The sequence below is a fragment of the Schistocerca nitens genome, chromosome 3 (assembly GCF_023898315.1).
Source record: "Schistocerca nitens isolate TAMUIC-IGC-003100 chromosome 3, iqSchNite1.1, whole genome shotgun sequence".
Lineage (NCBI taxonomy): Eukaryota > Metazoa > Arthropoda > Insecta > Orthoptera > Acrididae > Schistocerca > Schistocerca nitens.
Window position 1 is genome coordinate 572,953,770 of NC_064616.1, and position 26,842 is coordinate 572,980,611.

The 26,842-nt window shown below is 40.6% G+C and overlaps 1 protein-coding gene across 1 annotated transcript in view; it reads right to left on the reverse strand.

The window, feature by feature from the left end:
* The window catches only part of LOC126249346 (lisH domain-containing protein ARMC9-like), a 231,761-nt gene that overhangs the window by 21,441 nt on the left and 183,478 nt on the right, over positions 1 to 26,842 (reverse strand). Inside the window, exons 14-15 of the mRNA XM_049951000.1 lie at positions 18,262 to 18,367; positions 12,244 to 12,371 (exon numbers count right to left, since the gene is read on the reverse strand). Coding sequence (XP_049806957.1) covers positions 12,244 to 12,371; positions 18,262 to 18,367 — 234 coding nt within the window. The remainder of the gene's footprint in view (positions 1 to 12,243; positions 12,372 to 18,261; positions 18,368 to 26,842) is intronic.

Sequence of the window (26,842 nt, forward strand, 5' to 3'; positions counted from 1 at the left end):
CAGGACTTTGGTTTGGTCATAATCCATGCTGTGGAGTTCCGACAGGCACTGCTCAGTGATTGCCAACTTACTGGGCTGCTGCAGTCTAGTGTGCCGTTCCTGTTCTCGCCATCGGTCCTCAATGGTACGAATGGTCTGCCCTACGTATACACTACCACATTGGCAAGGTATCTGATAAACCCCTGATTTACGTAGACCAAGGTTGTCTTTGACACTACCAAGGAGACTCTTGGTTTTGCTTGGAGGACAGAAGATTGTTTTCACTTGGTGTTTACGTAAAATGTGTCCAATTTTTCCGGATAAGGCCCCACAAAATGGAATAATAGCCAAGGCCGCTCCTCCTGAGGTTCATACTCAGTTTTCGCCGGTGCTCCAGGTGTGGGATGTAGAGCCTTCCGAATTTGCCCTTCCTTGTAACCGTTCCTCCAAAACACGGTCTTCAGAGGGTCCAATTCTTGTTGGAGACTGTCCCTGTCAGAAATGGTGTGAGCTCTGTGTACAAGAGTCCTATATATACTGGCACCGGCCCACTGCTGGTCAATACATCAGCGCACCTGATGATGGCAACGTGGTCGATTGCCGAAATATTGTGTCCTATGCACATTCACCCAAGATTTATTTCATCAAGTGCCACTTATGTTGCTGTAGAGCTCACCAACGGTCTTTAATTGCCTCAGTGACTTCCAGCAACCACCAAAGGACTGTCTTTCACTGGGGGCAATCTAGAGAACAAGGGATCACGTTTCCCACCACAGAAATGATCGCTGTAGTGACCTGCTCAATCACGACATCAATGGCACCATGTGGGGTATATTCAACGGTGACAGCAGAGGTAAATACTACCCAGTGTGCCTTGTTTAAAGCCCATTTGGGTAGGTGTCCATGGGCATGACGCCGGGTGAGTAACAGGAAGATGGGGAAATGGTCACTACCACAAGGGTCAATCATGTGCTCTCCAGTGGATAGATGGGAGAAGTCCTGGGCTACAAATCGATAAATCAATGGCCGAGTAACTACCATGAGCCACACTGAAATGTGTGGCAGCCCCATTATTTAAGAGGCAGAGGTTGGGTTGGGATGGTAAATTTTCGACATCTCTGCCACGGCCAATAAGCATGGTGCTACCCCACAAGGGGTTATGGGCATTAAAATCTCCCAAAATAGGAAAGGTTTAGGGAGTCGATCAATCAGTGCAGCCAGTACATTCAGGGGTACTGCACCATCTGGAGGGAGATATACGTTGCAGACAGTTATTTCCTGCATCGTCCTTATCCTGACAGTGACAGTTTCAAGAGGAGTTTGAAGCGGCACAAGTTCACTACATACTGAGTTTAGGGCATAAGTGCAAACTCCACCTGACACACTATTATATTCACTACGGTTCTTGTAATATCCCCTGTAGCCATGAAGGGCAGGGGTCCGCATTGCTGGGAACCAGATTTCCTGAAGGGAAATGTAGAAACCAGGTGTAAAGCTTAACAGTTGCCGTAGCTCAGCCAGGTGGTGAAAAAAACTGCCGCAATGCCACTGGAGGATGACATGATCGTGAGACTGGGAAGGCATGAAACACTCAATGAGGCAGTCTATGTCTCAGGGTCACCTGCTGCCACCGACTTATTTCCTGAGCAGGCTATATCCATTGTGTCTGAGGGTTTGGCAAGATCTAGGTCCTTGGTGGACGCCAGAATCTTCACCTCATCCACAGACGCAGAGCTTGTAGGCAGCGGTGGTGTGGGTGCCACCACAATTCCCTTGGTCTTGGGTGTCTTCTTTCTGGATTTCTCTTGCTGATCCTTGGGTTTCTCTGGCTGTGAGGGCTTCACTGATTCAGTCTCAGGAAATGAGGACAATCGTGAAGCCCTATGACCAGCTGCTTTTGGGCACTTCAGCCACTGGCTGGTGTCATCTTTCCCACTAGCAGAAACCTGGGAAGGGAGTGACCCAAGGGACCCCTTCCTAGCGAGAGGAGCCAAAGAAGACTTACACTTCTCTGGCTGAGAAGTGGGGACTGGTGTCCCTGATGGTCTGAGGGACAGTGCTCCCGAGGTAGATGGTGTGGGAGCAACAGAGAGGGAAGTGCCCCCCAACCATCAAGGGGGCAGGTGTAGTCTTCCAGTTCTAAGAGCCAACTGGAACTGATGGGGCTACAACTGTTCTCATAGCAGCAGCATAAGAAGAGGTCATACCCACAGAATGTAGGCACTCAAATTTCCTCTTAGCCTCAGTGCAGGTCAGTTGGTCAAGGGTCTTGTATCCCATGATTTTCCTTTCTTGCTGTAAAATCCTGCAGTCTGGTGAGCAAGGGGAAAGATGCTCTCCCCAGTTGACACAGATGGGAGGCAGAGCACATGGAGTATTGCGACAGGATGGACGTCCACAATTTCGACATATGATGCTGGAAGTTCAGCGGGAAGACATATGGCCGAACTTCCAGCACTTAAAGCATCACATTGGGGGAGGAATGTATGGCCTGACATCACAGCGGTAGACCATCACCTTGACCTTCTCGGGTAATGTGTCACCCTCAAAGGCCAAGATGAAAGCATTGGTGGCAGACTGGTTATCCTTTGGACCCTGATGGACGAGCCAGATGAAATGAACTCCTCGTTGCTCTAAGAGGTGTGCAGCTTGGCGTCAGACTGCAAAAGAAGGTCTCTGTGTAATGTAATACCCTGGACCATATTTAAGCTCTTATGAGACATGATGGTAATACAAACATCACCCAGGTTGTCACAAGCAAGTAATACCCATGACTGGGCAGAGGATGCCGTTTTTATCAAGACTGACCCTGACCATATTTTGGACAAGCCCTCCACCTCCCTAAACTTGTCCTCTAAATGCTCTACAAAAAACTGAGGCTTCATCAAGACAAAAGAGTCCCCATCACTCTCATACATACGAGGTACTGTGGTGAATAATGGTCGCTGCCATCCTAAGCCTGGCATTCCTCCAATGGTGTGGCCAGGGAGGGGAATGATTTAGGATCATACTTCCTTGCATTGTACTGAGACTTGGAACGCTTAGAGACTGCTGGTGTTTGATCACCACCAAGTGATGATGTGGTACACTTCATTGCGCATCATTCGCTCTGATACCATCCACTCTGACCAGGGGACCTCCCCATGGGTGCCTTCCAGTCGCAGAAAAGACCACCTGGCAGGATGGCCATTGCCGGGAGCCGTGATACCCCAGGGTGACAGGCATCTACTCCTTGGTATACATGGGGAGTTAACGGTGCAGGCATCAGCAGAGCGATCCCTGTGTAGTCAGGGGGCTACAACCAACAGGGTACATGGTGACCCCACCACAACAGACTGGCTACCATGCTGGAAATAAGGTGCAAAGAATTCCATGGGCTAAGGATCTCAATGCATGATTGACACGGTGCACCAAGTAAGACACCCTTCCCCAATTGGCTCGCTCTTCGGGAATATTTTGAAAAATGGAGGTCAAACCCTACAGGGGACCATCACATAAAGGCCAAGAGGTGTGAGATTCTTTTTAGTCGCCTCTTACGACAGGCAGGAATACCTCGGGCCTTTTCTAATCCCCGGGCCCACAGGGGGCAGAATGTGTTATAAATGTAAGTAAATCAGCCAAGTAAAATATATATTAAAAGCTATATTTAAAATGTAACACAATGGTTTACCAAAAAGGCACAGCAAGTAACTAAAAAGGTGATTGCTAATGCATTTGTCAGCTGAGGAAGTAATAAAATGAAATCTGTTTGGGAAGAAGCACTTACTGCCAAACTGAGTTGGCCTGCAGGATCACATTATGATGTCTTTTGACGTGCCTTCAAAATATTACGGGAAATTATAAATAGCTTTCACACTGAAGACCTCACTGGTCCATTCCAGTAATTAATAGATTGAGTTGAAATAGGAGTTAGTTATTTGCATGTTCCACTGTTCATGATTACAGTTTTTCACTGTGATATTGCTCTTGTTCTCAGTTGAAAATATGATAACATGCTAATTATTTACATGATTTCTTAAGTGTAGGAGTTGTGAAGCAGATGAGATTTCAGTTCATGTTTGAAATTAATTTTAATATCTATTAAATTTTTTACATTAGTGAGAAGGTGGACAAAGACAGCTACACATCTCACTCATTTCTATGCCACATTATGGCTCAGTGAGTCATTTCTATTTCTAGTATCTATTTATGAATGTCAGTGGTGTTTTGAAATAAAACTGTAATTCCAGAATGAGATTTTCACTCTGCAGCGGAGTGTGCACTGATATGAAACTTCCTGGCAGATTAAAACTGTGTGCCCAACCGAGACTCAAACTCGGGATATTTGCCTTTCGCGGGCAAGTGCTCTACCAACTGAGCTACCGAAGCACGACTCACGCCCGGTACTCACAGCTTTACTTCTGTAAAGTTTGGAAGGTAGGAGACGAGGTACTGGCAGAAGTAAAGCTGTGAGTACCGGGCGTGAGTCGTGCTTCGGTAGCTCAGTTGGTAGAGCACTTGCCCGCGAAAGGTAAAGGTCCCGAGTTCGAGTCTCGGTCGGGCACACAGTTTTAATCTGCCAGGAAGTTTCATATCAGCGCACACTCTGCTGCAGAGTGAAAATCTCATTCTGGAAACATCCCTCAGGCTGTGGCTAAGCCATGTCTCCGCAATATCCTTTCTTTCAGGAGTGCTAGTTCTGCATGGTTCGCAGGAGAGCTTCTGTAAAGTTTGGAAGGTAGGAGACGAGGTACTGGCAGAAGTAAGGCTGTGAGTACCGGGCGTGAGTCGTGCTTTGGTAGCTCAGTTTGTAGAGCACTTGCCCGCGAAAGGCAAAGGTCCCGAGTTCGAGTCTCGGTCAGGCACACAGTTTTAATCTGCCAGGAAGTTTCAAAACTGTAATTGATTGTTAGCAACAAACTTCATTAGGTAGCAAAAGTTTTGTGAGTCTGTTGTCAGCATGTCCATTTAAAGAACTGTATAAGAGAGGTTCTAAAGTACACACCAAATATTATCCCTATTACATGCTTCTGTACAACAATCACTTTTTTTCTTAGCAATGAGTTAGCACAGAATACATAAGTCAACTTTTTGACATTTTTGCCTCCAAAATTTGATTTTATCCATAACACAGCAGTTGCAGGTAAGACGATCTGTAAAATGTGACATCCAAGGTTCATACCAATACAAACACCTACAAATTTAGAATATTCCATTTCATTTATTGATTTACCCTTCTCCATTATTTATAATGCTGTTGTCAGGCCTTGTGCAGCACAGAATTTTATGTACTGTGATGTCTCTATGTTCAGTGACAGTCCATTTGCAGAGAACCAGTTATTAATTTTCAAGAATGTTGAAGTTACTTCATTATGTTGAAATTACTTCATTAGACTTCAATCATCAGCAAAGAGAACTATTTCTGCTCTTAGATATCTGTAGACAAATCATTTACATGTACCAGTATTGACCCCTATAGTCATCTGTAATGGTTACTCCCTGTTCTGAAGATAATATTTGACTGCGTACACTCCATGAGTTTCTTAATGCTCCATTTACCAGCAATATTTCTGATACCATAATATTTTTGATTCTATGGAAGAATACTGTGAATTGTGCAATCAAATGCTTTTGATAAGCCACAAACAATACCAGTAGGCAATATTTTGTCATTTAAATTATTTACCGTCTGATTTATCAATTGAGAAATAGCATCTTCTGTGGAGAGAATTTTTTAAATCGAAACTAAGAGTGACAAAGCATTCTAATTTGAGAGGGTGTGCAATGGTTCTTGCATACATAATTTTTTCCAGGACATTTGACGAGGAAGTGAGTAATGAAATTGGTTAGTAATTATTAACATGTGTGTTACAACTTGTTTTGTAAGGATATCTGATGATGCCATATATCAGTCTGTTTGGAAACATCTTCTGTGGCAGAGATACATATTTTACTTGAGATGTTGTCACCTACGTAAGATTTATTGTTTTTGAGGGAGATATGGGCTGGATAATTGTAGAATATTCATTATACAGAAGAATCAGCTACTCATGCAGCAGAGAACTTTTGGAGTGTCCTTGTGGGTTTTCTAGGCTAGGCGATAGTTTTAAGTTCTTTGATTAACCTCAACAGTTGATATGCAAAGGGCAAAACCAGACCATATACAAAGTAAAGACACTTTGAATGTCAAGATTTTAATAGTAAACTGCCAAAGAATTTGTGACAAAGTCCCTAAATTTACAACCCTCCAGCAAAACTGTCACACTCAAATTATATTCAGAAGTGAGAGCTGGACGAAACCAGAAGAAGAAAACTCTGAAATACACTTTCCGATCAAAAGTATCCAGACACCCCCAAAAACATACATTTTTCCTATTAGGTGCATTGTGCTGCCACCTACTGCCAGGTATTCCATATCAGCGACCTCAGTAGTCATTAGACATCGTGAGAGAGCAGAATGGGGCATTCCGCAGAACTCACGGACTTCGAACGTCGTCTGGTGATTGGGTGTCACTTGTGTCATACATCTGTACACAAGATTTCCACACTCACAAACATCCCCAAACATCCCTAGGTTCACTGTTTCTGATGTGATAGTGAAGTGGAAACATGAAGGGATACGTACAGCACAAAAGCGTACAGGCCGATCTTGTCTGTTGACTCACAGAGACCGCTGACAGTTCAAGAGGATTGTAATGTGTAATAGGCAGACATCATCCAGACCATGACACAGGAATTCCAAACTGCATCAGGGGCCACTGAGAAAACTTGGATCTCATGGTCGAGCAGCTGCTCATAAGCCACAAATCACGCTGGTAGATGCCAAACGACTCCTCACTTGATGTAAGGAGTGTAAACATTGGATGATCAAACAGTGGAAAAACGTTGTGTGGAGTGATGAATCATGGTACACAGTGTGGTGATCTGATGGCAGGGTGTGGGGATGGCAAATGCCTGGTGAATGTCATCTGCCAGCGTGTGTAGTGCCAACAGTAAAATTCGGAGGCAGTGGTGTTATGGTGTGGTTGTGTTTTTCATGGAGGGGGCTTGCACACCTTGTTGTTTTGCATGGCACTATCATAGCACAGGCCTAAATTGATGTTTTAAGCACTTTCTTGCTTCTCACTGTTGAAGAGCAATTCGGGGATGGTGACCGCATCTTTCAACACAGTCAAGCACTTGTTCATAACGCATGGCCTGTGGCGGGGTAGTTACATGACAATAACATTCCTGTAATGGACTAGCCTGCACAGAGTCCTGACCTGAATCCTATAGAACACCTTTGGGATGTTTTGTAATGCTGACTTCATGCCAAGCCTCACCGACTGACATCGATACCTCTCCTCAGGGCAGCACTCTGTGAAGAATGGGCTGCCATTCCCCAGGAAACCTTCCAGCACTTGACTGAATGTATGCCTGCAAGAGTGGAAGCTGTCACCAAGGCTAACGGTGGGCCAACACCATATTGGTCCAGCATTACCGATGGAAGACGCCATGAACTTGTAAGTCATTTTCAGCCAGGTGTCCAGATACTTTTGATCACATAGTGTATTTAACAAGGCATGGAACATATATCAAAAAGACAGCTTAGATGCAATAGGAACCATGATGTACACTGCAATTGACAAAAATATTGTGTCCATCAAGGTCAAAATTGTGTCCGAGTGTGAAGTTGTCTGGACATGTCTAACCACTTGTCATCAGACGTTTTTCTGGCAGCTCAATTACATCATATCAGTTGTAGAATCATTCCAAGAAAGTCTGTGCTCAGCAATGCAGAAGTACCACAATCACCTAAAGTTATTGTAGGTTTGTCGAATGAAGAAACGGTTGGAGACTGTGACTGCTATATGAAATAAATTGCTGATGGTGGACAGAAACCAGCCACAAATTGTTTTTAGATTACTTTATCCAAAAAACACCATTACTGGTTTTGAATTTTTCACAGTTGATCATCAGATGGTTTTTTCATGCTTTCGTCAAAACAAATTATACACTAGTTTCCTCTGAATTGCCCTAGAATTATTGTTTGTCCCAGGGCAACTCAGAGGAAACCAATGCATAATTTGTTTTCATGAAAGCGCAGAAAAAAACCACCTGTTGGTGAATTGTGAAAAATTCAAAATCAGCAACAGTGCTTTTAGAATAAAGTATTCTAAAACCAATTTGTGGCTGGTAGCCGTAAGCCATCAACAATTCATTTCATCTAATGTTAGCTGGAGACGACTGTAGCCTATGAAGTACAGACTAGGATTTCTATGGATTCACTGAAGGTGGTATGGGCAGATAGTCTTGTGAAGTAGTTCTGAGCACATTTTCCAAAAACTGTCTCAAGCAGCTAGTTCAACAAACTTACACTCAATGGAATTACTTTAGAACTTATAGCTACAAACAGGCCTGACTGTATCAACAGTGTCAGTATAGAGACAGGTTTCAGCAATCATGATGTCATCACATCAATGACAGTTACTAAAGTTAATAAATCTGTCAAGAAGGCTAGAACGGTTTTTTTGCTGGATACAGCAGATAAGTAGTTATTAGCACCCTATTTAGACATTGATGGACATCATTTAGTGCCAATATGATGGGTATAGAGGAACTAGGGGCAAAGTTTAAACAGATTATAAATTGTGCTCCAAGATGTATGTTCTCGGTAGGTGGATTAAGGGTGGAAAAGACTCACTGGGGTTTAATAATAAATTTCAGAAAATGCTGAGGACAGAAGATTGTTGCACACTTGGTTCACATAAGAACGAGTAAATGTCGGAAGACAAAAGTTAGTAAAAATTTGTGTGTCTATACATAGACTGATGTGCAGAGCATACAAAAACTCCGCCATAATTTGTCAGTGAAAAGATCTTGCAGAGAACCCAAGAGAATTCTGGTACTCTTTTCTGAATATAATTTGAATGCAACAGCTTTGCTGGAGGGTGGTAAATTCAGGGAATTTGTTACAAATGCTTTGGCAATTTACAGTTAAAATGTTGACATTCTAAGTGTCTTTGCTTTGTATATGATCTGGTTTCGCTCTCTGTATATCAACTGTTGAGTATCCATCAGATAACCTCAAACTATCACCTAAACTGAAAAGTGTACTAAGCAGGTTGAAGGCTTTTATTCAGTTGCTTGAAGAACCAATCTGGTGTGGCAATAAAAGATAGCAAAAGGAAAACTTAGGCTTTAAATTTCACATTTAAAAGATGATTAACACAGTAGGATCTTACAGACATACCATCATTTGACTGTCGCACTCCCTTATGGAGGAATTCCTGGCACTGAGAAGCAACAGAAATAGCTGAAAACAAATAAGTCACCAGGCCTGAATGGAACTTCAGTTTGGTTTTACAGAGAGTGCTCTTCGGCATTGGCCCCTTACTTAGCTTGCATTTATCATGAATCTCCCATCCAACATAAAGTAAAGTCCTATGCAACTGGGAAATAGCAGAGATGGTTCCTTTATATAAGAAGGGTAAACAAACAGACTTGTAAAATTACAGATTAACAATCTTAACATTGATTTGCTGCAGAATTCTTGAGCACATTCTAATTGGAATATTGTTAGATCTGCCTGAGGTTGGATACTGAGGAATAGGTGGGCACTTATACAGAAAGTAGAAATAGTTAAAAATACACATAATCTGAGTGAATTAACTTTAATGCAGCAAGTCCAACTGTATTCCAGAAATCCTTTACTCAGAGCTTAGTCATCCCAAACAATCATAGTACGGAGAAACTATGAATAAGACTGCTAATTTACTTGAGGAACTCCACAGTCAAACTGGATGAAATCAGTGCTGTATCTTACTTAAGCTGCCTAGGTGGTGGTGCTGCTCACGTATACAGCAGGAGGTGTGGCTTCTTAGATGGCTGCGGATTGGTGAGGCTGTCGCATGGTTTACTGGCAACCTCGGGATGTGTTCTGCCTGGTGTGGTGTTAATAATGTATAACACCACATATATATAGTATATTTACTGAGACAGAAAAAAACTTATGTCCACAAATCAGCATGGATTTAGAAAGAATTGCTCACAAAAAACTTGTTTTTTGTTGATGTGGTCTTCAGTCCTGAGACTGGTTTGATGCAGCTCTCCATGCTACTCTATCTTGTGCAAGCTTCATCTCCCAGTACTTACTACAACCTACATCCTTCTGAATCTGCTTAGTGTATTCATCTCTTGGTCTCCCTCTACGACTTTTACCCTCCATGCTGCCCTCCAATGCTAAATTTGTGGTCCCTTGATGCCTCAGAATATGTCCTAGCAACCGATCCCTTCTTCTTGTCAAGTTGTGCCACAAACTTCTCTTCTCCCTAATTCTACTCAATACCTCCTCATTAGTTATGTGATCTACCCATCTAATCTTCAGCATTCTTCTGTAGCACCACATTTTGAAAGCCTCTATTCTCTTTTTGTCCAAATTATTTATCGTCCATGTTTCCCTTCCATACATGGCTACACTCCATACAAATACTTTAAGAAACAACTTCCTGACACTTAAATCTATACTCGATGTTAACAAATTTCTCTTCTTCAGAAATGCTTTCCTTGCCATTGCCAGTCTACATTTTATATCCTCTCTACTTCGACCATCATCAGTTATTTTGCTCCCCAAATAGCAAAACTCCTTTACTACTTTAAGTGTCTCATTTCCTCATCTAATTCCCTCAGCATCACCCGAGTTAATTCAACTACATTCCATTATCCTCATTTTGCTTTTGTTGATGTTCATCTCATATCCTCCTTTCAAGACACTGTCCATTCCATTCAACTGCTCTTCGAAGTCCTTTGCTGTCTCTGACAGAATTACAATGTCATCAGCGAATCTCAAAGTTTTTATTTCTTCTCCATGGATTTTAATACCTACTCTGGATTTTTCTTTTGTTTCCTTTACTGCCTGCTCAATATACAGATTGAATAACATTGGGGAGAGGCTACAACCCTGTCTCACTCCCTTCCCAACCACTCTTCCCTTTCATGCCCCTCGACTCTTATAACTGCCATCTGGTTTCTGTACAAATTGTAAATAGCCTTTCGCTCACTGTATTTTACCCCTGCCACCTTTAGATTTTGAAAGAGAGTATTCCATTCAACATTGTAAAAAGATTTCTCTAAGTCTACAAATGCTAGAAACGTAGGTTTGCCTTTCCTTAATCTTTCTTCTAAGATAAGTCTTAGGGTCAGTATTGCCTCATATGTTCCAACATTTCTACGGAATCCAGACTGATCTTCCTCGTGGTTGGCTTCTACCAGTTTTTCCATTTGTCTGTAAAGAATTCGTGTTAGTATTTTGCAGCTGTGGCTTATTAAACTGATAGTTCAGTAATTTTCACATCTGTCAACACCTACTTTCTTTGGGATTGGAATTATTATATTCTTCTTGAAGTCTGAGGGTATTTCGCCATGAGTGTCCTTAAGAGGCAAAGTGTTAATTGCAGTTGTGAAAACTGACAGGGTAGGATACCATCTAATGAGTTGCAATGTTACACAAATATGGAGTCCAAGTCAATTCTCTTTTTTTGAAATTCACAAATAATATACTTTTACTGCCAAATGTATCCAAGTAAACACCAAAAAAAAATTTTAAAAATGAACACAATGTGGCAGTCACTATGATGATTTAAATTATTTTAATACACGATCAAGGTAAACATGCAGTCAAGGTAAACATGCAAAATTAACAGTAACAAACAAAATTAACAGTAACGAACTGCATCCACATGAAGGTTTTATTAGATTTAGATACATTGACTATTGAGATTTATTGTTACTACATTTCCATACTTGTTATTTCTTACTTTGAATAATGATTTGATACCTTTTACACCCTGGCAATATACCGCACTTCATTATAAATAGATTATGATGTTTCCCAGTATGGATAGAAATAAAAATTAAGAAAAACAGTAGATGACCCCTGCGAGTTTAACATTGCACAAGTTGTGTCTTTCAAATTTTTCTCTTAATCTGATTACCCTCCAACCTATGCTATTTTCTAATGATGTAGAAAGGTATTTTATGATGAAATGTGCCACATTTGATAGGAATATCCTGCATAACTAAGCGAGAAAGAGAGCAATGTAAGACATTTGTAAGAAATATTGAAAATCATATTTTCTGTTGAACTATTGGAGAGAGACTGTTGGTAACGTTAATACTGTAAAATTGGAAATTACACAAGCTGTGGTTTCTGTTATAGTAGTGCAATTCAGTTATATTGGCCAATAGCAGGCACATTTATGATAGAACTTAATAATTAGTTAACATTATGCCATGTCACATAGTTACCTGCTGAATGTGCCACTTCTGAGCCAAGTACAGCCATCTGAACAGGACCAGACAGTATGTCATTAAATGTGACAACTTCCTTTGTGCTTTCCCCATCAGTTGCTGAGTCAATGTTCTCTAATATCAGCCTTAAGACAAAGAGTTACCAATAAATGATAAGCATATAACTTCTGAACTTTGTGAACTATAACACAAACTTATTAATTACAACATCGAGGTCTGATGCTAAAACCCTAATACTAACTTCTGTTTAATTGTGAAGGAATACAAGTTGATCGAACAATCTGTGGATGTTATGCCTGTTCATAGCATCAAATGGGTCTGGACACTATGATTATAATTATCAAATTTTTAAGCCTGTAATTCGAAAAGAAGAACAGCTGCCAATCATATTTTCTTTGCTGTTATGATTTATTGCACCATAAACAGTTTTGAGCTGCAGTAATAGTTACAACATACTGATAAAATAAGCACAGCGTTTCTTCTGAACTGCAAAATGAGAACTAGAAAAGTAATAAAATAACAGTACATGAGCCATAATTACATTACATTAAATGTACCAAAGTACTTATACGTTGAGGGAGCATTGCTTAACAATGTTAATAATAATTACAAACCTGAAAGTAACATACATAACAATATGATGCAGGCTGAGGCAAATTTAGCACAGATAGATGATTATATCTACAGCCATTCTGTAGCTGAACTTATTTTAATTCTTTCACTGACAAGTGCCTGACACAGCAGTTGTTGCCACAATGCAGTGCTTGTGTGTTACTTAGTGTTGAATGCTTTGTTCATTGCATGTAATATTAAAAAAAAAAAAAAAAAAAAAAAAAAAAAAAAAAAAAACCCCTTGAGTGACATTTTCAAATTATTTGAAGAGATTAACATTTGCAACAAATGTCAGTTTAACAGATTATCTAATTAATTACACATTCCATGGATTACTGAAATTATTTCTAATTATAATTTTGTATATTGCTGCATGCTACATATTTTCAGAATACTAATTAGCACAAAGGCATAAATGGATACTGGTCTTAGTCACTACCCATGTTACAACTGAAACACAACAAAGCAATCTTTTTTTTCTGTTTTACTATACATTTTACCCTGGTTTAATTAAATACTCATCTATGGGATTGAAGGAGTTGTTCAGAACTGATTTGAGATTTGATTTAAAATTTTTATTGCTACCTGCCAGATATATTATGATATTGTGCAAATTATTAACGAATTTTCTGGCAGCATATTGAAAAATTCTAAAATTATGATGGATTATTTATGACAAAATTGTGTGAAGGTGCAGTTAGAATGCCTAACTCCTTAAAGAGGTACTTATAAGATGACTATGGATGAACACCACATATTACTCTCACTCTTCACTTTTACCAATCAATGCTCCCTTCCTAACTGATGAGTTACCCCCAATAAATATGCCCTAAAGTATTGATAAGGTGAAATATGCAAAACTGAAATGATAATTTGTTTGCTTCCCAAACTAGCAATTACATGAAGAGTTTAAGTTGTTGAGCTTTGCTGGCTCAGAAGCTCTGCAATATGATTCTTCCACTTCAAATAAAAATTTATACACAGAATATTCTGACTGTTCTACATTATTCACTGATGCCTGTAACTGGACTGCATTAACTGTTGGCAATATTTTGTTTATTGTGCAGAACTGAGTACACTGTTTTCTTTTTCCAAATTTAAGGAAAAGTTCTTTTCCAGAGAACCACTAATTAATTATTTGACACACATTATTAACAATTTCTTCTGTTGCCACCTGCCACATGGACTAACATTTATCTTTGATTGAAATATTGAGAAACAAGTATATATCTAAAGTTGAACATCAGACCACACACACACATATTTTCACTCTCAGTGTGCTCTCTCTCATTCTCTCTCTCTCTCTCTCTCTCTCTCTCTCTCTCTCTCTCTCTCTCTCTCTCTCTTCAGTGAATTATCCTTTGCCTCCAGTCTGGCTTTGCTGTTTAGTATTCATTTGTAGTTTTCCCTGATTAGTGTTAGGAGAAATTCAGTGATAGCAAACATATCACTAATAATTAAAGTTACATCAGTTCTTTCAATGGATCTATGAAAGGACTGCGTGAATTCCATGTGGCTCAAAACCTGGTGCAAGTCTTACAATTGGATTCCACTTCGGCAACTTGCATGTCCCTAACATAACCTAGAAATATTAGCAGGGAAAGGGGATCTAAAGTTTAATGTGGAATCCAAACCAAGTGTTGTTCCTGATGAATCTTCACATCATTGAAAGGTGAAGGCTACAGTTAAAGGCAGACTGAAATATTCCATGTTCTGGCCAGAATTTGATCCCAAGGCCTTTTAGTTTCCAGCCATGTGCTTCACTGCTAGACCACCAGTACTGATGAGACTGCTGTATTTTACAATGCACTATGATATCATCTTAAAGCATCCTGTCTCATGTTTTGCTTCAGAGTAGTCTGCCAGGCACTTAAGTGTGATTTGCAGAGTATCCATGTAGGTGCAGAATGATTTCAGAAGTATGGCATGTTATTAACATCCAGCATGTTACTTAAGCATTTCTTGAGGTAATTCATCTGTATATGTTATTATGTTTCCAGCCAGTTTGATAATTCAATTGTTATGGAATTGAAAATTTGGCTAGAAACATGAGTACATACAATCAAAGTCAAAATTTTGGGTTTGTCACACCACCTGAGCAGCAGTAACATACCAGTAAACTTCTGTAATGTTTCACTATTCTAAGCTTTTATTTCACTATTGGCATATTTTTCGTGATTGCATGTGACTTGTACAGTTGACAAAATAAAACTGTTGACATGTCCTGATAAGCTTGGGTACCTTTGGTTGTATCCAGCTCACACCAGTGATAATGCAATGCACACTGGCAACATCAGCAGCACCATATGTACCACAATTTTATCAGTGTATTTATTCCCTTCTTATTGTATTTTACTTATACATATTTTTCATTTTTTGTGATTGAGTACAGTTAACACATATTGTTTTATACACAAGGGTTGGAACTTAAATAGTGGCAACTATTTATTCACAACCGATACAAAAGAGTTACATGTTTGCACCTGTTACTGTCCTTCAAAGTAGTTGCCAGCATTGTTTAGAATCCGTTGCTAGTGATGTGGAAGGCGTAGTATACTGTTAGCAGAGCCTGTTCTGTTGATGGTGCAAATGGAGCAGTCTAAAGTTATAGTGATTCTTGGGTACAACTGTGATGGTGTTATCCTAATGCATTAGATTCCTCCATGACAGACCATAAATGCACAGTATTACTGTTCATTTTTGGAGCATCACCTGCAACCAGCTTTGAGAAAGGAGAGGTGACACTTTCTGCGCAACCCACCCATCATTTTGCACGATAATGCATGGGCGCATACAGTGAAAGCTGTGGCTGCTCTGTTTGGTCGATGGGACTGGGAAGTACCGTACCATCCACCATACTCCTCGGACTTAAGTTCTTGTGACTTTGATTTGATTCCACTTTGTGGCACTCGCTTAAGAACTGTTCAAGAGATTCACATCCATTTGCACCATCAACAGAACAGGCTCTGCTAATGGTACACTACGCCTTCCACATCGCTGGCAATGGGCTTTACACAATGGTGGTGACTATTTTGAAGGACAGTAACAGGTACAAGCATGTAACTCTTTTGTATCGACTGTGAATGAATAGTTGCCACTATTTAAGTCCCAACCCTCATATACAATATCTGAGTACCTGTAGTTGCCTGTGTATGCATTTATTCCACTCTTCTATAAGGCCATCTCCACCTCCTCCCTCTATCTGTCCATCTCCACCACCTGCTCTCTCTCTTCACCTCCTCCACTCCTAGTAAATCTAGTTCTGCCCCTCTCTCTGTCTGTCTACTTCTGCCCCTCTCTCTGTCTATCTCCTCCTCCCCCTCTCTTTGTCCATCTCCTCCATCCCCCACTCTCTGCCCATCTCCTCTTCCCTTTTTTGTCCATTTCCTCTTCCTGATCTGTCTGTTCATCTCCTCCTCTCATCTCTACCTAGCTCTTCCTCCCCCTTGTCTCTGTTCATCTCCTCCTCCCCACTCACTCTGTCCATTTCCCCATCCCCTATCTGCCCATCCCCCTTTTTTATTTATTTTTCACATAGTATTGTTTGTTGATGTGTCAAAACATAACACGGATATAGGTGAGGGACACCGAACATGATAACACATTGTTCCACAGGCAAGTACATGACAAGCATTCATTTACTGTCAGAATGTCTCTGGCACTTGTCCAATATGAAGTTTTCAGTGGACTGTCCCAATGAAGTGATCCAGTTTTAGCAGAATGACTCACCAATTAACACAAATTGAATTGTTCAACAATGGTTTTAACAACAGGCTGATGTGAACCTGATCAACTGGCCTGTACATGCACTGGACTTGAAGCCCATTGAAAATTTGCGGGACAAAATGAAGTGTCGGAGGAACTTACACTGGTGGACACCAGCACCCCACACACCTGACCAACTGTGAGACCTACTGTTGGATACATGGGAGAGTCTCACTGGATGCTGAGACATATTTCAAATGACTGACTGCCTGTATCCCTCATCAGGTGAGGCATGTTATTGATGGAAATGATGAGTGGACCTCATACTGGCCTCATTCCTAATGTGAAACTTTCCTTTTCTCACATTACTCCACTTTATAGTACACTAGCAAATCCAGTAATGGTCACAATTGCTAAACATATATCGGATCTTGATATACATTCTGATCTCCTTCTCCCCACTTTCCCTGTCCATATCCTCCTCCTCAACCCCTCTCTGTCCACCACCACCATCTCCCCCTCTCTGTCCATCTCCTCCTCCCCACTACCTTCCTCCTCCTCCTCATCCTCCTCCTCCTCCTCCTCCTCCTACTCCCCCATCTCTCTGTCTGTCTGTCTCCTCTTCGTCCCTCTCTATGTCTATTTCCTCCACCCCCTCTGTACCCATATCTGCTTCCCCCCTCTCTCTGATCATCAGTCTTGTTTATTACTATTGTCAACAAACTCTTGACTGGGAATGAAAATCACTTAACATGAATGAGTAAATTGTTTCGGATCATTGGTATATGGGGCACACGACACTTCTCCTGCTCCTGGAGGATAGTAGCTTCAATGACAGTATTTTGCATAGTTTTAATCTGGGAATGGGTAGGCTTACAAAGTTTCAGGTGATTCAGATTCTGTAGTGGTATTATTATCATAAGCCGATAACCCACAAATACAACTTTCCTATTTTCTCTTAAAAAGGACTGTGAGAAGGGTGGGGGTGGGGAGGGTGGCATTCAGAAACAGTCCATTGCATATTATGGGCATTTATGTTTTCAACAAGAATAAATACAGATTAGAGTGAAAACTCTTTGATATCAATATCATTAGCAACAGGGTACTATCTTAGTTGTATAAAGTTACAAAGTAAACTGGCTGTAACCTCTTTAAAGGGAGCATTCTAGCACTGATCTTGAAAGGTTTACAGAAAACAAACCTAAATATCAGTGGGTAGTAGAGGATCTGAACTCCACTCCATCTTAACAGAAGGAGAGTTGTCAGGTTGTGTAGTAAGGAGGGAGAAGTAAGAGGACGAGTTCTTCAATGAGACCTATTTGGGCCTGACTGTCAGGGATAAGTATACAGAGCACACTATTATTTCAAGTAGAATATGCACTGAGGTGGCAATCACTTGAAGGTGGGGATAATGGGTGAGGAGTCATAGGAATCACTGACAAAAACAGCCACTCTGAGCTTCACCATTTTGCCACTGAGGCTGTCTTTCAAAGAGGCTTAACGTCCTTTAGCATACATAATTTGTAAGCTAATTCCATTTTACCATTAAGAGTATTGCTTGTGCTACTGTGATCAAATATTATTAGCCCAAATTCAGTACTGCTAAAATAAATTCTTATAATGATGACAATTTTTCATTGTTAAATCACAGAAACAGTACAGTACTAAACAAGCCAGTAAATGTAGAAAGATACTTACGCATTTGATGGATGACCGAGTGCCTGTGACCGCTGCAGCTGGGGTGTGGTAGCACGAAAAACAGGTTCTCCTGCATGAGGTAATGTATTCGATGGCAAAACCAAACCTATAAACCATGAATGACAATATAATTTTGGATGTTTCAGCTGTCTACGTGAGGGCATTATCAGTCTAAAAGTTGCAGTCCCCTGCCGAGAACACTACATGTGCCACTGGCCATTGATTAAACATGAGCACATAAATTAGTTTCACAGTCCTTACTAGTTACCTTTTCTTTCGGTGTGACCACAAAACCCACCCGAACCATAACAGAACCCTCAAAATGCTTCACAGATGGATGAGGATAGCCTGTATCCTTAAATTTCCTTGATGTTTTACACACATAAACCACATCTACATATACATGTGTTGGTAGAGAGTTCATTGAACCACTTGCACATTATTGCTCTACCATTCCCCTCTCTACAGGGTGAATCACTAACTATTGCCGCCTAGAATAACTCTGAAAGTATGATAGTAGCTGTAAAGTTTGTGGGACAAATGTTGCATGGAACAATGGGGGCCGTAATATGGCGTTGGTTTTTTGTTGCTAACTGTGGGAGCATCAGAGTTATGAAGGTCAACCTTTTTTTTTTTTTTTTTTTTTTTTTTTTTTTTTTTTTTTTTTTTTTTTTAATGGGATTCTATAGTCTGGTACTTATTTTCTGATAGTGGCTATCGAGGCAAATCCAATAATGTGTAACATTATCTCTTGTACATCATGTAAATAGTAAATATTCGCTGAATACGGCATATCTATCTAACGTGCGATTGACATGTAAACACCATTCGATGGTTTCGCAATACAACAGTAATAGGAATGGTAAGAATAGAATCATTGAATCAAGCGAATGTGAATGATGTATTCCTTTGAAGAACAAGTCGATATGCTTATCATTTACAGAGAATGTCAACGAAATTCAGTGAGAGCTAGAGACTTCTACGCTGAAAAATGTCCTCAATGTTCTCACCCTACACGTCATACATTTAAATGTGTGTATGATAAACTGAGAACAACTGGATCTTTAACGCATCAGAAACATATCCGGCAAAGGAAAATTACTAATGAGGAAATGGAAATTGGTACTCTTTGCCGCTGTGGTTCAAGATCCTTGTGTTAGTTCACTTCAAATCGCAAGGGAATCTGGCATGAGCCAGAGTAATATTGTTCATGATCTGCATTGCCATAAATATCATCATTACCATATCAGTCTCCACCAAGAATTAACTGGTACGGATTGTATGCATCGCATTGAATTCTGCCGATGGGCTCAACTTCAGATTCAGAGGGATGACACATTTATTAATTTGATTTTATTTACTGACGAGGCTACATTCATGAAACATGGAAATGTTAATTCGCATAAATTGCATTATTGGGCAACTGAAAATCCATGTTGGCAGTGGCAAGATGCACACCAAAAACTGTGGTCAATGACTGTATGGTGTGGGATTCTGGAGGACAAAATTATAGGCCCCTATTTCATCGAAGGAAATCTTAATGGTAGGAAGTAGACAACATTCCTGCAAAAAACATTAGGTCTGTTATTTGAAGAAATACCTTTAGGAACAAGGAACAGAATGTGGTATCAACATGATGGGTGTCCAGCACATTTTGCGCTGATGGCTAGAAATGAGTTGCAGAGAGAATTCCCAAATCGTTGGATTGGATGCGGAGATGTGTCATGGCCGGCTCGTTCACCAGACTTGACACCTCTGGATTTTTACTTGTGGGGATTCGTAAAAGATATAGTTTATAAAGATGTTCCAACTACACCTGAAGATATGCAAGAGAGAATTGTCAGAGCATATGCTTCGGTAAGTGCCGATGTGATAAGGAATACCACTCAATCCATGATAAGAAGACAGCAGCACAGCATTGATACCAATGGTCATCACTTTGAACACCTTCTGTAAATGGATGTTCATGCCACCTTTTTGACCTTCAGAGACTTTACTGTAACACTTCATTGGATCTGTCCTGATAGCCACTATCACAATATAAGTACCAAACTATAGCATCCCATTTGAAAAAAGCAAAGTGGAGCTTCATATCTCTGAAGCGACCCCACCTAGCAACAAAAAACCATCATATTATGGACCCCCATTGTTCCATGCAACATTTGTCCCACAAACTTTTCAGCTCCTATCATACTTTCGGCGTTATTCTTGGTGGCAATAGTTAATGACTCGCGCTGTATATTACAAGGGAAAATGAACACTTACATCATTCCGTGTGAGGTCTGATTTCTCTTATTTTATTATGAGGATCATTACTCCCAGAGTAGGCAGATGTCAACAAAATATTTTCACATTCAGAGGACAACATTGAAGATTGAAACATCATTAAAAGATCTCGCTGCAACAAATAAAGCCTTCATTTTAATAATTGCCCCTAACTAATGTATCATATCTGTGACACTATCTCCCCTTTTCCCATGAAAATATAAAACAAGCTGCTCTTCTTTGAACTTTTTCTATGTGCCCCATCAGTCATATCTGGAAAGGATCCCATACCACACAGCAATAGTCTAGCAGAGAATGGACAAGCATAGTGTAGGTAGTCTCTTTAGTATACTTGCTGCATCTCCTACAAGTTCTGTCAATAAATCAAAGTCTTTGGTTTGACTTCCCTATGACATTAGCTATGTGATCATTCCAATTTAAGTTGTTCATACTTGTAATTCCTAGATATTTAGTTGAACTGACAGCTTTTAGATTTGAGTGATTTATCGCATAACCAAAATTTAATGGATTTCTTTTAGTACTCATGTGGGTGACCTCACACTTTCAATTATTTAGGGTCAATGCAATTTCTCGCACCATTCTGTATTCTTTTAAATATGGCATAGTTTTTGTGTCACAATTTGATTAGAAGCCGTTCATGAGGAACAGTATCAAAAGCCTTTTGGAAATCTAGAAATATGGTGTCAATTTGAGATCTCTTGTTGGTAGCACTCACTACTTCATGAGAATAAAGAGCTAGTTGTGTTTCACAAGAATGATATTTTCTGAATCATTGCTGAATGTGTGTCAACATATCATCTTCCTCGAGGTAATTCATAAAGTTTGGAGACAGTATAAATTTTTCATTGAGCGAATGCTTGTATATGATTTTTAAGTATGGGGTTATTATATTGCATACTCTAAAAGGAATCTGACTGGTATACAATCTGGATCAGAGGACTTTGCCGTTATTAAGTGATTTAAGTTTCTTTGTTACACCTAGGATATCTAGTACTAAGGTACTCAAATTGGCAGCAGTTTTTTAATTCAAATTCTGGAATACTTACTTTGTCTTCTTTGGTGAAGGAATTTTTTGAAAACCATATTTAGTAACTCTGCTTTAGTGGCACTGCCACTCGTGCATTACCATCACTATCATGCAGTCAAGGTATCGATTGTGTCTTGCCAGTGGTGTTCTTAACATATGACCAGAATCTATTTTGATTTTCTGCCAGGTTTTGCAACAGAGGTTCACTGTGGAACTTACACTGAAGTTCACACTAGGGGGGGTTCGAGTTCCATCTCTTATAAGTTTATTTCGTATAAATCTCTCCACTGCTGTCAATTCTATTTCTTTGAATTTAAGTCACATCTGGTCTACACTTTCATGGTTAGTTTGGAAGGAACGGAGGCTGTCTCTGGGAAAGGCATCAAGCCCATTTTATCCGCTTTTTTTAAACAGATATATTTTGTGTTTATTTTCAGTGGGTTTGGATGTTACAGTATTCAGTCTGACTACGATGACCTTGTCGACACTAACTGCTATATCCATCATAATGTTCCCTATTTGCTTGGGATTACTTGTTGCTAAGAGGTCGACCATGTTTTTACAACCATTTAACTTTGGGTGAGCTCCCGAACTGCCTATTCAAAATTTTGTTTGGAGAAAGCATTTAGTATGATTTTGGATGATGTTTTATGTCTGTCACTGACTTTAAAAGATATATTTTCAGCAACATATCAAGGGTAGATTGAAGTCACAAGCAAGAATAATTGTATAAGTGGGATACCTATTTTAAATGAAACTTAAGTCTGCTATGGACTGTTCAGCACCTATATCATCTCAGTTGGGAGGTTGGTAAAAGAAAGCAATTATAAATTTATTCTGGTTGTCAAGTATAATCTCTACCCATACAAACTGACATTAACTATCTACCTCAATTTTGCTACAATACAGACCACTTCTAACAGCAGCAAACATCATTGTATCATTTGTAAAAATTTCAGCTGAACCTATTTTCAGCTTTAGCCAGCTTTCAGTACCTATAACAATTTATGCTGCAGTGCTTTCTATTAGTGCTTGGAACTCTGGTTCTTTCCCAACACAGTTAGGAAATTTACTACTATAATAACTATGGTTTCTAGGTCAACACTAGTCTCATGTTTGCCCTGCACAGTTTGAGACTGAAACCCTTTTTGTTCTTTCCCAAGACTCTCTAATCTCAAAAGATCACCCAGTCTACTTCACACAGTCACCACTATCCATGTAGTCGCCACGTGTGTTATGGATCCCTGACCTATTAAATTGGACCCAGTACCGCACCACCATATAGCATAAGTAGAGGAGTCTGCAGCCTACATGGTCTCACAACTGTCTGAGTCTCTGAATCAAACTGTCCGTTTGGCTCTGTACCAAAGGTCCACAATCCATGCTGTCAATGATGCTATTGATGGTGAGCTCTGCCTTCATCTCACACCCAAGACTGGCAGACTTTACCCATTCAGCTAGCTGCTTGAAACCAGAGTGAAACTTCTCCAATCAAAGCAGCACATGTAATTAGTATGGAGATGAGCCACCACCTGCAGTAGTTGGCTGCACACCGAGCTCTTCATGGTATCGAAAGGACCCGTTCCACATCTTGGATGACTCCTCCCCCAGTATGCACACAGAGTGCACACTGGATTTCTTCCCCTCCTTGGCAGCCACATCCCTAAGGGGCCTCACTAGACACCTAATGTTGAAGCTCCAAACTACCAATAATTCCACCATCTGTGAAAGCTCGGATATAGGAAGCTGAGAGTTTTCCTCCAAAAAAGGACAAGTGACTGTATCTGGCTCATGATCTTATCAGCCACAGATAGTGCATTAAACCTTTTTGCCAGATGAACCAGGAAGTCTTTTGATCAGCGGCCACCTCCCCCAGAAAGTCTCTCACTGCCTGCTCCACCTTGGGAGGATATCTCACTTGACATCCTGTACTATGATGATGCCTGTGGTTATGAAGCACACAACAGTGAAGTTATTAGTACCATTCCTAAAACCTTCTGAGACGAATGCATCACCTTGTAGCAGAGAACAATGTCAAAGTGGACTTTTACATTCAGCACTTCTTGCACAATGACGCTTCTTTTTCCATTCACCTTCTTTATGTCCAGTTTCGCCACCAAAGTTTCACGAGAAATATTTCATTTATGCAGTTCCTATAGCACTGTTTTCTTTTACTGAATATTTTTTAGATGTAGATTAATCTCAGCAGATACTGTCACAGGTGTGGTCTTCTTAATATGAGTAAAAACCTGCTCTAATACAATCATGTCCCCATGAGTAACTCTAGTTTTCTTCTGATATTGTGTTTAGCACAAGTTTCTCCCATGAATTATATATGTAGGTACAATAACAGAACAGTAGCTCTAGATACCCCTAGTAAATTTGTGACTATTATCATGGATGCATAAAACAAGTGGGCACTTCTTGAAAGTATCTGTGGTGTGACATGATGATATATCAATACAGCATCACAACACTCACATCTGTACACTCTTAGACATAAAACCTGGCTGGCAACCAGCCACCACAGAGATTAAGTCCAAGTCATCTACTTAGGGTGCCAATAAAACTGGACAGAATTCTAAGCCAAGTCATTTGCATGATCTGGCAACACAGTAGGATGCAGAAGTATCTGGAGGAAGTGTCTTCTGCTCAAGCTGTACACTGGTGTATCTGCTAGTGGTATAGTGGTAAACATTGCACAATTTACACACAAAATAGTGAGTTTGTGTACACTCATCCTTTTATTTTTTTTTTAATTACATATCAGCAGACTGCTAAAGGCATCAGTCTGTTGGAAACTCAAATATAGTTTGCTTCACTTTCTAACCCATCAGTAATAGTGAAACTTTCCCTGCAAGGCGCCCCCACTGCGGCCTATTGTGAGTAATATTGGGGCACCAACGTATAATCTCGCAAAACATCTGGCATCGCAACTGAGCCCTTTAGTAGGAAAGTGTGAGCATCACATCCATAGCTCACAAGACTTTATTCGTCGGCTCAAGAACTTACGACTCGCACCACTTGTAAGTTTTGACGTAGTCTCACTTTTTACTCAAGTACAATTGCAGGAATCATTGTTGCTCATTAGCAAGAAGCTGGATGGGGAACTTTTAGACGTATTCCAACATGTCCTCACCTCAACGTATTTTTTATTCAGTGGACAATACTTTGAACAGACTGACGGTGTCGCAATGGGTAGTCCCTTGTCACCCATTGTGGTTAATCTTTTTATGGAAGACTTCGAGGAGAGAGCACTCCAGTCGTCGGATTTGAAACCTACGTGTTTTTGGCGATATGTGGATGACATTTTTGTTATCTGGCCTCATGGCACTGCATCGCTGAATGTATTTCTTGAGCATCTTAACTCGCTTCATCCCAACATCAAGTTCACTTTGGAGATGGAGAAAAATGGCGAACTTCCATTCCTGGATGTGTTGGTACGGAGAAAAGAAGATGGCACATTAGGTCACGCAGTGTACCATAAACCAACACACACATACTTACAGGCCACCAGCTGTCACCATCCTTCACAACGAAGTGGCTTACTTAGGACGTTGGTTCACAGAGCACGAGACATATCAGACTCAGACAGCTTATCCAATGAGCTACTCCATCTGTGTACCACTTTCCAACAGAACGGATATTCTGAATGGGAGATTCGCAGTGCCTTACACCCGGAGCGGGTTACCCAATGTGAGGAACTGGAAGAAGGCGAAGATCAAAGGCACCTTGCCATACATCGGTGGTGTCTCTTCAAGAATAGGAAGATTATTGAAGAGGCATAAAGTTAAATGTGTCTTTTGTCCGCTGGCAAAACTCAGAGCTCTCTTGGGCTCATCTAAGGACAGCCTTGCCCTAAGAAGACCCGGTGTTTACGAGATTCCTTGTAGCTGTGGCATGTCGCACATCGGACAAACTTGTCGCACTGTAGAAGAGAGATATACTGAACACCGATGGTACACTTGTCTGGAGCAACCGGAGAAGTCTGCAGTGTCCGAGCATTGTCTCAGTACAGGCCATTCTATGAATTATCAACACACCAAAATTCTCGCGTCAACGAGTTCATCATGGGACAGTGTTATTAAGGAAGCAGTGGAAATACGTAGTTCAACGAATCTTGTAAACAGAGACAAGGGCTTTCAGCTCAGTACAGCTTGGGATCCCGCATTGGCCATACTGAAGTCGCATCGAGCAGAGAGGAGTACTATTGGTCATACGACGGATGACAATTCGCCAGCAACATAAAAATTCTGTTGACAAGCATTTTTGCTTGCGGCTTCTGACAGAGGTCGCTGGGGTGGCCGATGGCAGCACAGAGCAGCAGCAGTAGCCTCCGCGTGTGCGCCGAAGTCTTTGGTTCTTCGTATTGCAGGTGGTATTGCTGTCCTTCCAGATATTGGTTGATATCACTGCTATTGGTCATCGAATTTGGCGCCTCCACGCATGTGCACTTCCTGTCTAAGACTGGCATAAATAGGGGGCTCTAGTCATGCCTTAACAGTGTGTTCGTCACACCTGAAGATGTCGGCCAGTTGCGCTGATGAAATATTGTGGAGTTTTCACTATGACATCCGACGTCTCGCCCGAGAGCCATATATAGAACAGTTTATGTTTGAGAGTTTCCTCATACCTAGAGCAGCCAGTGGCCACCCACCACTGGGTACCTTGATGCCAGCACCGGCTGACCAGGTGATCGTGGCATGGGACATTTTGGGATCTTTCTGCCCTCACATTGTTACCATAAATTTTTTCCTTATTTTAGTTTGATTTCCCACATGAAATAACATCGATATACATAGTGAACATCTCACAGTTACACAAAACACATGGTTTGTGATGAGTGTATTTATCGAGTGTCATTTCCCCATTTGAAATTCTAGTATTTGTTGTCCAGTTATGTATTGGATTTTGCGTACTTCAATTTAACAAAATATGTTCAAGCATTATAAAATACAGTCTTTTGATTAATGGAGGGGCACAGGCATCGGGGGCAGCTAGAAACATTTCTAAAAAGTGTGAGGGGAATGCTATCAGACAAATCATGTCAGAAAAGGATTATCTTGTTTCAAGAAAGAGTGTTCAGGCAAGAATGATTTTCCATACTCAGGAAGTCTTAATAACAACATATATGATGAATTGCAACATTTGCATTCAATAGCCTAAGTGCACAATTTGGGTGTAGAGGAACTGTGTGCTCTAATGAAAAGCAACCAGCTACATTTTCACTTGATCATCATCAGTTCACTAATTGAACATTCCTATGGC